Source organism: Capra hircus, chromosome 19, assembly GCF_001704415.2.
Source record: "Capra hircus breed San Clemente chromosome 19, ASM170441v1, whole genome shotgun sequence".
NCBI classification, from domain to species: domain Eukaryota; kingdom Metazoa; phylum Chordata; class Mammalia; order Artiodactyla; family Bovidae; genus Capra; species Capra hircus.
In genome coordinates, this window is record NC_030826.1 from 42,443,903 (window position 1) to 42,456,879 (window position 12,977).

Here is a 12,977-nt window from a genome sequence, read left to right on the forward strand (position 1 = left end):
GAAATTTCCAGATTCTCCAACAGGAGGTTTGGACTCCCAAGTCTAGGAAAGATTACAACAAGCTCTCCTTCGGAGGTCTCCACATCTTGATGCTAGCTTAAACCCAACTCTCGGGCTAAAACACCACTTTCTACCAAGTCACTTATATTTCCCTTTTGTTACTACAGTCATTATTATTATTTTTGGCTGCACTGCGCAGCATGTGGGATCTTAGTTCCCCAACCAGAGACTGAACTCTCACCCCCTACACTGAAGGTGCGGAGTCTTAACCACTGAACCACCAGGGAAGTCCCAGGCCATTTTATATATGAAAATATTGAGCTCCAAAGATGTGAAATGACCTACCTAAGGTTACACAGCGAGACAGACGCAATACCTGCCTTCAGAAACCTAATCAATCTTTGTTTTTATTCATTATTCCATATTGCTTTATCTAAAGTCCAACATGTGTTTTTGTCAACTTTCATCTTAATCCCAACCCCATTTCTAACCCATAGCAGACTCAGGTGCTTCTGGCCAATGGCAATGGCTGATTTTGCTTTCTTTCCCTCCTGGCTTCCTCCTCCCATCTTGTTACCTAGAAATCTCCCTCTTGACCATGCTTCCTTCTGAGAAAGTGCAATCACAGTTGGGAGGGAAGGAGTGGAATTTGGTTCTAGCCTGAAATGACTCCAAGGATGCCTGGCTCTTTTCTGTACATTGCAGAAGACAGTCCTCACTAGGAAGGCTTTGGGGTTCATGCCAGTTCCCATCTCCCTCTGGATTCCTTGCTAAAGCAACCTCTTGATCCTAACGATGGAAGACCAGCAGGTTATCGGTGGCCATGATTTAAGAGCCTAAGACCCTGAGATGAAGATCTGAAGTGAGATCATGAAAGATAATTTGTGGTGGGCAGGAATCCTGTAAACCAGGACACAGCAGCAGCTGAGTCCAAGGGTCAGTGTCTGGGAGTAATTTGGGAAAGTTTGGTGCTGACAGCTGTGTCTGGAGTCGAACGTCATGAACAAATCAGCTTCTGGGATCCTCCGAATGATGAAGCTCTGGCTTAGGACACACAGTCAGCTGTGGTGTGGCAGCAGTCAGGGCCACTGGGGCCCCAGACTCAGCCTTGCTGTTTCTCAGCTGCGTCACTTCAGGCAAGTCCTTAGGAAAGGAGGAAAGGAAACTAGACTCTGCTGGGTGAGGGCAATGCCCTTTCACAAGCATCACTATCACTGCAGATCAGGGTAGCACCCCTCTTTTACATGGGGATAATCTGAGAATCCACTAAGGTAACTGAAGACATTGCAGGCTATGTAACTGGAAAGTGGGAAGACAGGATTAGAACTCAGAGCCTCTGAGCTCCAGTCCCGGGCTCCTCCCTCTGAGCAGTAAAGTTTGTACCCACCTCACGATGAAGTCGCCCATCCTAGGTTCTAAACTCTTCCCTTCTCACAACCTTGGTCCTGAGGAGTTGTGGCCACCTTCTTGGGGATGGAGCAGTCATACTTTTGCCCCTGTGCTCAATCTGGTTTGGGGGTCTAGGCCCCAGGCGGTGCCTCGAAGGGAGGGTATTTGGACTTTGGTTTCCCTGTACCCCATCCTCAGGCCTTCTCCCCAGGGGGTTCCCAGGGCTGGCTCCCTTTCCTCCTCCTCCTCTCCTCCTCCTCCTCCTCGGGTTTTGGCAGGCAGACTGACATCAGTGGGTGTTCCCAGGGAAAGGGAACTCTGAGCCCAGCTCCAGGCGCCCCTTCCCCCATGGCTCAGGGCAGCCGCAACCTCCAGCCTCAGAGACTGCAGTGTTGAGAAGCCCTCTGAGCTCCCAGCCCCCTCCCTCTTCACTATCTCCCCACGCAGCCCCACCTCACCGAGAAAGAAAAGGGGCCACGAGAGTTCGGGGAGCAGATGCTCTGAGACCTGACGAGTCCTTGGCGCCACGCGGCCGAGTCCAGGAAATGGATCTCGGTTCTGGGGTTACGAGGGGAGCTGTCCAGCCCCGCGGGGTGAGCTAGCAGAAGGGGTGGGCCAACGCCGGCCCGGCGGAGGGAGCGGCGGGCGCCAGGGCCGGGTGGGGCAGCGACTCCCCCTCCAGCCCGCCGGCCCCGGGCGTCGCCCCCGCCCCCCACGTGGCCGCAGCCGTCCCAGCCCCCGCGAGGAAGCTGCGCGGCTTCCTGCGGCTTGGGACCTGGATATAGGAGCCCCCGCCCGGGCCCGGCTCAGCGCCGCCGCTCCTCCTCGCCTGCTCGCCGTGCGATGGCCTCGCTCCGGGCGGAGCGCGCTGTCGGCAGCCCGTGGCTCCCCGCCACCCGCGCCGGGCGACCGGCTGCGCTCCGCCTCCTCCTCCTGCTGGGCGGTAAGCGCAGCGCCCCGAGGTCCGGGCGGGAGGCGCGGGAGGCCCGGGAGGGGAGAGGGACTGGACGTCTCGGAACGGGCCCCGGCGTGCGGGTGCGGACCGCGCTGCCCTCTGGACGGTACCCGGCCTCACCGCAGCGAGGGCGCAGCGCGAGCTGCTTCCCACTTGGGGAAAAGCTGAGATGCCCGGGGCCCCTGCATAAAGCTCTTGGGAGGTCTGGAGCTGGCGAAGAAGGAGGGGTTTTGAATGTGTGAAGAAATTGGTGCGTCCCCCTCTCTTCCGGGCACCGAGGCACCGCGTGGGGGCCTGGAGTGCTCTCTTTCTCTTCTGAAAGTAGCCCTGACTTTCAAGAGTCTCAGACCCCAACCCACACCCCGCTTCCTCCTGGCTCCACATCCCCATCCTCCCATCTCCCTGTCCCTTTTCTGCCCACAGCTGTCCTGAAGCCCCAGGAGTCCTTGGCTCAGCTTCTTCCCACCCCAGACGGCTCCAAGTCGGATGGTGAGTAGCCAGCGACTGTGGGAGGGTGGCCCCAGGGAAGAAGAGAGGTCAGTGGGGATGGTTCCTTTCCCACAAGCCAAGCCCCAAACCCAATTGGTGCCCCTAAACTCCCTTCTGTTCTCTCTCTCTCAGGGTTTCTTGTTGTCTTTCTACCTCTAATCCCACAAAGCCCCCAACCAGCTGTGAGCTGGCCCGCCTCACAGGTGGGTTAGAATATTCCTGAAAAAGTGTATGTGGAAACTCTTGCCAGGCTGGAAAGTCCAGTGTACATGGAAGGCATTAAACTTTTCCTGAGCTGGGACTCTCTCCTCAGCTAGGAGTATCTTGCTTGGGAAATTTTCTGAGGCTCTCTGGGCAGTTCCCATATTTGAAGACAGGAACAGCGGTTCCACAATGGAAGTACCTGGACCAGAGGGCTTGGAGGGTGGGGCAGGTTATGGTCAATGTGCAGCATCTCTGCCCACAGGGAAAACGGTGTTGGAGACCTATGGGACAAATGTCCAACGATGCTGGCACGATTATGAGGTTCAGATGGACTCTATCAAGAAGGACTGGTGTGACTGGGCCCTGATTAGCAGGTAGGGGCAGTGCTGGAGGGCGGCTTGGGCCTAGGGCTTGCTCCCTATGGGTGAGTGTGGGCAGTCCTCTTTCTGGCCCCAACCCTTCCCTCACTCTAGCCCTCTCCTGTCTCTAGGCCTTATAGCTTCCTTCGAGACTGCTTGGAAAAGGGTGCGGAAGAGTTTGGCCTGGGCTTCCCCAATCCCTGGGCGGAAGAGATCATCTTTGAGACTCACCACATCCACTTTGCCAACTGCTCCCTGGTGCAACCCACCTTCTCAGACCCCCCAGAAGATGTGCTCCTAGCCATGATCATAGCCCCCATCTGCCTCATCCCCTTCCTCGTCACCCTCGTGGTGTGGAGGAGTAAAGACAGTGAAGCGCAGACCTAGGGTGGCATGAGCTGCTTGGCAGCCATCTTACTCCTTTCCTCTGCCACCACCTGCTCTCTCCCCTCCCCTCCCTACTTCCTTCTCTGGCTCCCACCCCAACTGGAGATTCTTCGATTGGTGGAAATGGAAGCTGGGTGGGGTCATCGTGCAAGTTCTGTAATCTTCAAAATAAACCTTTCCTTTTTTTTTGTACGTTGTTCCCCTCTCCACTCCGGGGTGGAGGCGGGCGGTAGGGGGCTGTCTCCTTCCAGAGTCTCTGCCATTCCCACAGGCCCTCAGCTCTGGGCAGCAGAGCTAGAAGAATCTAGAGAGGTCCACTGTTTTGTTCACTTACTGGTCCCTCCTGAACTCCCTCCCCCACCTGAAGGCCACGCCCCTATATCCCTTCCTCCCAAGGCCAGGCCTTTCCTGCCCCTATCCAAACCCAGCTTCAGGAAACTTGCAGGAAGAGACTCCCTTCCGGTCTGGACAGCAGCTGGGGAGGTGAGAGGGGTGGGACGAGAGAGGACTCTCTGTTGTGACTTCTGCAAGGAGGGGGTGCCAGCCAGAAGCCCTGAATTTTCCCCTTCCTCATGCCGCAGTTTACTCCCAGGGCCTGGTAATAGAAACCCTGATGGAACCAACGGGAGTCCATCCCTAAGGACCTCAGGATTGAGGGCAAAGGCAGTGGGGTTTCCTCTACTAGACTCACCACAGGACTTCCCCTCCAAGTCATTGGCCCTCATTCTACATTGTCCCGGACCCTGGGTGGGTGTGGCCTATAGCCTGGCCGCACACTGCCCCCTCGTGTCCACTAAAGCCAACCAGAAGATGGACATGGCCTGGAAGAAGCTCAAAACTGAACTGTGAGATCAAAGACCTGTTACCTCCACAGCAACCACTAGTTCTTCATTGGCTGCTTCTTTTAGCTTCTTAAGCCATGCTTATGCTCCCTTAAGACACTTTCCCTCTGTTAAGGGCCATACCTAGCGACCCACCGTTTCTGTATACAGACATTCCTGTATGTTCCTTGGATGGTGAGGCCCAGGTTTCACCACAGAACCTTCACCGTCAGTTCTCCCTGGGACAAAACTGCCAGGTCATCAGAAACATCTAGACGGTAGCTTTGTTCTTTAAAAAGATACCTGTTTATTCCTTGTGGCACCTGGCACCTCTTTAGGAACTCTCCTTCCTTCCTTGTTGAAATATCTGCCTTCCTGAGTACATAGCCACTTCCTGGGACGTGCCTGTTTATTCCACAGATATATATGTATATATTTCCCGGAATATATCTATTTATTCTCTGAGACACACTTTATTCCCTAGGACATTTTGAGGTTTCACCATGAGAATCTTTGCTCTATTCCCATAATGCATCTATCTTCTCCAAGGATGTATCTGTCCTCTTTTTGGCCCATATTTGCCTTCATGCATTTTACTAACATACATCAAAAGCATGTCGGTGCAAGTCACTGTAAATAGCCTATTGTGTTGGGAAGACAAGTTAGATAAGGCTTGGTTCTGCTTTGATGTCTTTCATCTGGCAAAGGAGCTGACATGTGCACACATAAACAAAAACAATGGAATGTGTGAGGAGAATCATGCAAGGGATACAAGCCAAATGTCATCTGAGTATAAAGGAAGGAGGAGTCACATTGAGCTAAGGTGCAGTCTAGTTGAGGTCACAGGAGGGTGATTGTGGACCTGGCATCTGACTAGGTCTTAAATGGAGAGGATTCTCCTACGGGAGACAGTAGAAAAAGAGATGAATTAGAAAATTATTGCAATAATCCAGGTTTGACAAAACAAGGGCATGGACCAAAGGAGTGCTGAATGGAGAAACAGAAAATAATTAAAAAGTAGGAAAAGGCAAAATAGGGGAGGGAATCCATAGGATTTCAATATGAAGGTGAACAAGAGGAGAGGTTAGAGCTGACTCTGGCTTTGAATTTGAGTTACTAGGACAATGGTAGGCTACCATCTGGGGTCGCACAGAGTCGGACACGACTGAAGCGATTTAGCAGTAGCAGCAGCAGGACAATGATGGAAGTAATAATATTTAAAGGGCCATTAAGAGGAGAAGCTGGCTTGAAGAAAAATATACATATTATGTATGTATAATATAACAATGGAACAAGATGTAACACAACAGGGAGTGAAGGGCTTCTGACATTGGGAGTTGGAAATGGGAGTGGTCTTGTTGCTGCTGGTAGTATAAAAAAGTTGGAGTTAGGAATACAGGTTTAGTCCCCTGCAGAGAAATGCCACGTGAAGCCATGAGAGGGATGAGAGTTTCCAGAGAGAAGGTATACTAAAGAAAGCTGCTGTCCTTAAAAAACATGCATACATATACAGTGAGGACTAAAGAAGACAAAAGGGAAAGATCAGAATCAGCAGAACAAGGATAAAGAAAGCCAATGGACACAAAGGAGATGGTGCCCTTTGAGAGAACATTATCCATTGAAGGGTTCACTCATTTAGTCATTTAATAAATATTTGTTGGACACTTCTGTGGACCAGGGACTGTACACAGTGAAAGATGGACTTCAGTGGGGAGATGTTAGAGATCAGACAGGAAATTGAGAGGGTGGTAGAGTCAAGGAAACTACAAATTTTCAAGTAGGGATGACCTCAGCATATGTAGACTAGAGGAGAGGAGCCAGGAGAAAGGGAAAAAGAAGGGAAGATGATGTACAAAGAAGTCCTGGAGGAAAATGGAAAGGAGAGGCAAACAGATGCCAAAGGGCTGGCCTTGTTGAGGGGGTTCTCTGGCTGTCCAGCCCTTAAGACTCCGCACTCTCATTGCTGAGCTCCGGTTCTATCCCTGGTCTGGGAACTAAGATCCCACAAGCTGTGTGGAGTGGGCAAAGGAGTAAAAGGGAAAGAAACTGAGAGATGAATTGAGTGTGGTGACAGAGAGGAAGGACTAAGAGGTTCACATGCATGGCCTCAATCTCATAAAAACAGAAGAGATGGGCATTCTGCAGAGAGGCAAGAGAAGGGAACTGGTGGAATGGCTTGATGTGTATGGAAAATTTTGAAAAGTTACCTTAAGGAATGTGACAGGGAATCAATAAAAGACAAAGCATCACTGGGCTGCACTGATAGAACAGCAGTGAGGTCAGTCAGGGAATTTGAGGCTCAGTCAGAAAGTTCCGGTGATTTTTTTTTTTCCCTGTCAGTAATACTCCACGGTTTAAGGCGTGAAGAAAAGAAGATTGAGGAATAGGTGGGCAGCGATCGACAACTCCGGTTTGTGAAATGAGCAGCAGGGGAGCAGGCAAGGGGACAGAACTGAGTAGTCTAGGCCAGGCGAGAAGTCAAGACCAGTGGAGTCCCGGGCCTTCAGACTAGAAACAGAGGACATGGGAGAGGTGAGACAGAGGTGGCTGTGCTCAAATATGGCAGCTCTGAATCATGGAAGCGGAGCCATTTCCAGGTATAAAAGCTACAAATGAGCTCCTGGGGAAGATGGAGTCGAAGGACACAGGAATTGAGGGGAACTGTGAAGGGTTTAAGTTAAAAGCGACACAAACGTTAAGATTAAAAGAAGCCCCGTATAGGGGAAACAAGCCTAGGCTGGGTCCTGGAGACCTGGGTTCTTCTTGCAGTTCTAACTGTGCCACTTTGGGGAAGTCACTGTTCTCTCTGAGGTGGAATCAGAAAACTTCCGGGGCCCCTTCTGCTCTAGCTCGTAAGAATATGGGGATAATGGCAAGAAACGGGCTGATGAAGATCCCTCCGGTTGGGCCTCCTCTCTCCCCACAGGCTCCCGGAACCTTTCTGCAGCGCTTTCTGTCCGGACGTGCCGGAGCGGAGACCGGAAGTCCTTTGCCGGCGGGTCCCGAGTTTCCTGGGCTACTACGATGGCGATGAGTTTCGAGTGGCCGTGGCAGTATCGCTTCCCACCCTTCTTTACGTGAGGCTTAGACCCCCCAGAAGCCCCGATGGACCTCCCTCCCCTCCCCCGGACCCCGGGCTCAGCCCTAATGCTTCAAATGGGGAGGGGGAGAATGGACCCGGTCGCCACTACCCGCAGTCCCTCACTTTTTTACCCGAATGCTCCTCTGGCAAGTGCTGCCGCTCGCCCTCTCTCAAGTCCTCTAATTCTGCGCCCCACCCGCTTCACCCGGCAGGTTGCAGCCGAACGTGGACACTCGGCAGAAGCAGCTGGCCGCCTGGTGCTCGCTGGTCCTGTCCTTCTGCCGCCTGCATAAACAGTCCAGCATGACGGTGATGGAAGCCCAGGAGAGCCCGCTCTTCAACAACGTGAAGCTCCAGCGTATCCTCCCTCAGGCACTTCCACAGCCCACACACATGCACTTCCACCTTTCCCACATGCCCAGACTTCACACTCCCTCTCACCCACAGAAGACAGGTTCCCATCCAGACCGGCCTTGGGAAAGAGCCGGTTTGTGTAGCTGACATCCGTTCCCGCCCCCTCGCCCCCCACTCCTGACGCCAGCCCCAATGCAGCACCAACTCCCTCTTGTTTTAGACAATGATGAGTACCTAGGTGTCGTTTAGATCTTACAATTTCAGCCCTGAAGCCAAGTACCAGGGTTTTTCGACCTGACCCCTTTTGACTTGTTGAAACCTAAGTCTTCTGTATGTCTTCTGTATAAGACTCAAACTCTAGCATTACCTTTAGTAATTTTCTCCGCCTGCTCTCCTCACCCCAGGAAGTAAGGATGGTTTTCTTTTGCTGCCTGGTTCATCCTTAGAATATCTGGACAATGGTTGGAGGAAGGAGAGAGGACAGGGAGTGAGAAATGATAGTATCTTTCATTCTCTAAAGCTCTTTTTAACAAACAAAAACAAAACACTTTTTCTTTTTTGCCTGGCATTTTAGGGCCCCCTGCATTGGAAGGGCGGAATCCTAACTACTAGACCACCAGGGAAGTCCCTAAAGCTTTTCCTTTTAATCAGACTAGTTTCTTTTTACCTTCCCCCTTCCCAGTATGCAGGAAATGCCAATTTACATCCTGTTGTGGAATTGCACATCTCAGTGTGTAGGAGGGAGAAGAATGGTAGTTGGTAGCAGGAGCCTGGCTCTGAGAAATTTCATCCCACCAGTTCATTCCATTAATGCTGTTCCCTTAACCTGAAACCAGGGAAGCTGCCTGTGGAATCAATCCAGGTTGTGTTAGAGGAACTGAGGAAGAAAGGTGGGTCCAGTTCATCAGATTCCTTATTTTTTTCCTAGTGGGGTTCTCCTGAGGATAAATTAGCACAAGTCTTTTCTTTTAAGAACTTTTTCCTCTCCTGGCTTGGAACCCAGAATGTTCTGTACAGTAGCCCAGTTCCCTGGGTTCTTTTCCCCCACTGGTTTACAAAATTAAAATTTCTCCATCTGTGCCCCAAGACCTGAAGAAGAGAATGGATGCCTTGCAGATAGTAAAACAATTTTTGAATTGCTCTTTCTGAAAGCTGAGTCTTTTCCACTCTGTTCCACCTTTAGTTTGCCTCTTTGTCTCTTCTTGGAGCATGATGCTTTCATAAGTATCTTTTGCAGGGAATCTTGAGTGGTTGGATAAGAACAAGTCTAGCTTCCTGATCATGTGGCGGAGGCCAGAAGAATGGGGGAAGCTCATCTATCAGTGGGTGAGACTATTCTGACACAGTGACCCATGGCAAAGGAGAATGACTCTATGCTCAGCAGATACCTGGTGTTTTCAGATCTACAATGAGCAAAGTAGGGGAGGGCAGAAAGAGGAAATGTAGGTCTTCCAGGCAAGCCTCTTTCAGTGACTCAATTTCCCTGGCTGCAAAGAACTTCCCTGTCTTTGCCAGTAGAAGGCCAGGGGCTGTGTGAGGCCATGTTTGGAGAATGCAGTACTGGGAACCATGAATACTGTTGTTGGCTGGAGCCTCTGGCCACAGAAGATAAATGGGGAAAGGAAGAGAAAAAAACACAAAAACCTGGACCCCACCCCCACTACATCCTTATGGGGCTGCCCACAATATAAATGAGACTTTCTGAACCAATGTGGGTGTGGGGACAGCCTCTCTCCCCTGCATTCCAGGTCACCACCAGCCCTGAACATTTCCAAGAGAGAGGAGGGGAAGAAGCAGCAACAACCCATATATAACAAACATACACCGCCCATTTCTGAACAGGAAAACAACCAGGATGAGAGGTCATTCCTCAGACACGTGAAGGCCTGTGGTTTAGTGGTTCTGAGCATGTGTGTACATGTATAAATATAGCACCTGTAAGGTTTGTGGGTTTTCGGCCACTCCTCTGCTGAGGTGACAGCTCTGGTTAGGGAATAAGTATCATTCCTAGGTCAGAGGTGGAGCTGGGAGTTTGCCTTCTCCCAGGAAATTCCTGGGTCTTACTCAGTCCCTGTATTCTGTGTCCATAGGTTTCCAAGAGTGGCCAGAACAACTCCGTGTTCACCCTGTATGAACTGACCAATGGGGAAGACACAGAGGATGAGGGTAATGCTTTTCCCTCTCCCCCCAGTTTTATCATGTGAATTCTCTCTAATCTTGTTTAGTTGACATTCAAATTTCCCATGTTTTTGTCTCTAAATTCCACATACTAAATAATACAAAGGTTGTTAACCCCATGTCCAAGATGTCTATAAACCACCTGAATTCACATGCAGAACACCCACAATCTTTGTCTGTGGGGGTGTATATCCATTTATCTAGGGATAAAGTCCATATTTTAAGACTTAAAAAAGAAACTTTTTTGGCCATGCCACAGGGCATGTAGGGATCTAAGTTCCCCAACCAGGTATTGAATCTGTGCCTCCTGCAGTTAAAGCATGGAATCTTAACCAGTAGACTGCCAGTGAGGTCCTCCATGTTATAAGATATTGAAGGGTGTCTGTGACCCATGAAAAGTTAAGAATTATTGGTGTAGATGCTGAATGAGGAACCAGGGCAGGAGATTAAGCCTGAAATCTCCATTCCTTGTTGACTCTGGCTTTCTTTCACCCTTTCTTATAGAGGGTTCAAGATCTGTGGGTGTCAGCTGAAGGGATTGGGCTGACACCCCATCCCCAGCCCTTTAGAATACCTTGGTTTCTGGCCAGACTGGGATTTGTATACTGTTTTGATTTTTACATAGTGTAAATACTCTCTTAGCTCTTTTATCTCTGACTCCATAATGTGTTGATCCCCAGGATCATCAAAAGTACCAATCTGATCTGGGTAAAGGGGGCACCTCCCCTTTCTGCCAGACATGGCTTCGCCAATAGTTAACAGCACTTGGCTTTCCCCCCTTTCCTGCAGGCCTCTGCTTGCTACTCCCACCATTATGCCATGACTTAAGTGCTGCAGCATTGCCCAGCCCACCACTCAGGCCAGGCAAAGTTGAAGGCTTCCTTGGAAAGCAAGCTCCCTGACTCAAGAGCTGGGCCCCGCAGGGGGTGTGTTGTGCAAGCCTGTTAGGACTTGCCTCCTGCCTCTCACAGCTCCCTGCAGTATCTTGCCGTGTCTCTAGATACTCAGCTGGCCCTTGGCTCCCAGCTTTGTTCTTTTTTTTTTTTTTTTTAACTAGGATAGGGCAGATATCTGTGCTAGACCTTTGCAGTCTCCTGGCCAGAAGCATGGCTATACCTCAGTGTGTTAGGACAGGTCCTCCCAATGGGTACAGACCCAGTTAGGGACAGCATCCAGTGACAAGAGCCTTGACCTCCCTGGACTTGTCAGGGCCCCTTTTTTGTGCCTCACAAGCAAATGGGGTTACTCTTGAATATAGAGACACTAATGGGGGGATGGTGCGAGAGTGTGAAGGCTTTGAGTCTGACAGAGCAAACAGGAAGGGGGAAATAGCATGAACTCTCGTTTCATGTTGACTCAGGCTTTCGTCCACCCTTTACTCCTGAAGAATACCCAGACAGGGTGGGTGGTAGCTGTAGCAGTACTGTTGGCCTGGAAAGTTCTCTGCTTCCAGCTCAACTGCTCTCTTCAGAGGCCTTGAGCCCCTAGCAGCGTGTCCCTGACTGCTCATCTTTCCCTGTCCAGAGTTCCACGGGCTGGATGAGGCAACCCTACTGCGGGCTCTGCAAGCCCTCCAGCAGGAGCACAAGGCCGAGATCATCACCGTCAGCGATGGCCGAGGTGTCAAGTTCTTCTAGCAGAGACCTATCTCCCTTTACTTCTTACCTCCCACCCTGCCAGGGCTTTCAAAGGGAGACAGACCAAGTGTCCCCACAGACTGGATCTGTGACTCCACCTGACTCAAAAGGGCTCTAGTCCACGGGAGGGTTTCCTGCTTATCTCATTTGTCTGTCCCTGGGATCCAGTGAGGCTGAGGTGCCAGGGAGGGAATATGTGCTTCTCCTTGTCCCAACTCTCCTGAGCCAGGGTCTGAAACCCAGCACTTCACTTGTGTCATACACGTAAGTACACACACACGGCCTGCACAAGCTTTTGTCATACATGTAAGTACACACACACACAGAAACAGCCTGCACAAGCTTCTGTCTGTCATACATGTAAGTGTACACACACACATGGCCTGCACAAGCTTCTGTCTGTCATACACTTAAGTGTACACACACACACAGCCTGCACAAGCTTCTGTCATACACGTAAGTGTACGCACGTGCACACACACAGCCTGCACAAGCTTCACACACACACACGGCCTGCACAAGCTTCTGTCATACATGTAAGTGTACGCACATGCACACATACACACAGCCTGCACAAGCTTCACACACACACACACACACACACGGCCTGCACAAGCTACACACACACAGACACACAGACACAGACACACACACACACACGCACGCGCACGCGGCCTGCACAAGCTTCTGTCTCTTCCCCCAACCCCACCCTCCACCCCCACCCCTTTAGCTGCTACTGCCTCCTCTCAGGCTGGTGCTGGATCCCTCCTAGGGGATGGGCAAAGCCCTGGCTGCAGGCAGCCCTCCAGGCAATGTGAAGATAGAAGGCCCAGGAGGGGGCCTGGCCATGAGAGCTGGGGCCCAACACTGATTTATGATTATTAAAAAGCTTAAACCCACTGCTTGCTGCTGAAGTTACTACTAGAATGAGCAAGAGGAGTACTGTGATCTGTTAACCACGCTGAGTGAATCCCCATCTACCTTAGGGGAGAGGTCTTCCCGCACTGGTGGACTCAGTGAGCCTGCGGTTTTACATCTGCTGGGTGGGCTGTGTGAAGGAGTACGAATGGAACACAGCCTGGGGACAGACGGCTTTCTATGTCTGCAGTGGAGTAACTTAAT

The 12,977-nt window shown here is 51.1% G+C and overlaps 2 protein-coding genes across 3 annotated transcripts; both read left to right on the forward strand.

Moving 5' to 3' along the window:
• Positions 2,093–3,975, forward strand: RAMP2 (receptor activity modifying protein 2). Of its 2 annotated transcripts, none has more exons than XM_018065139.1 (4): positions 2,093–2,332; positions 2,768–2,833; positions 3,300–3,411; positions 3,528–3,975. In XM_018065139.1, the coding sequence occupies exons 1-4, from the start codon at positions 2,233–2,235 to the stop codon at positions 3,781–3,783; spliced, it is 534 nt and encodes a 177-aa protein (XP_017920628.1). In that variant the 5' UTR covers positions 2,093–2,232; the 3' UTR covers positions 3,784–3,975. The 2 variants fall into 2 exon arrangements, with proteins under 2 accessions (XP_017920628.1, XP_017920629.1); XM_018065140.1 differs by lacking the exon at positions 2,093–2,332 and adding an exon at positions 2,398–2,594.
• On the forward strand, positions 7,423–12,754 carry VPS25 (vacuolar protein sorting 25 homolog). Its single transcript, XM_005693863.2, has 6 exons — positions 7,423–7,681; positions 7,899–8,044; positions 8,877–8,930; positions 9,278–9,366; positions 10,131–10,206; positions 11,743–12,754. The coding sequence occupies exons 1-6, from the start codon at positions 7,629–7,631 to the stop codon at positions 11,853–11,855; spliced, it is 531 nt and encodes a 176-aa protein (XP_005693920.1). The 5' UTR covers positions 7,423–7,628; the 3' UTR covers positions 11,856–12,754.

Bases quoted from the DNA above. Each gene is read 5' to 3' on its own strand.
- RAMP2 (XM_018065139.1), top strand. From the start codon at position 2,233: ATGGCCTCGCTCCGGGCGGAGCGCGCTGTCGGCAGCCCGTGGCTCCCC. The intron at 2,333-2,767 runs GTAAGCGCAGCG...TTCTGCCCACAG, and splicing joins CCTCCTCCTCCTGCTGGGCG to CTGTCCTGAAGCCCCAGGAG. The intron at 3,412-3,527 runs GTAGGGGCAGTG...TCCTGTCTCTAG, and splicing joins GACTGGGCCCTGATTAGCAG to GCCTTATAGCTTCCTTCGAG.
- VPS25 (XM_005693863.2), top strand. From the start codon at position 7,629: ATGGCGATGAGTTTCGAGTGGCCGTGGCAGTATCGCTTCCCACCCTTC. The intron at 7,682-7,898 runs GTGAGGCTTAGA...TTCACCCGGCAG, and splicing joins CGCTTCCCACCCTTCTTTAC to GTTGCAGCCGAACGTGGACA. The intron at 10,207-11,742 runs GTAATGCTTTTC...TTCCCTGTCCAG, and splicing joins GGAAGACACAGAGGATGAGG to AGTTCCACGGGCTGGATGAG.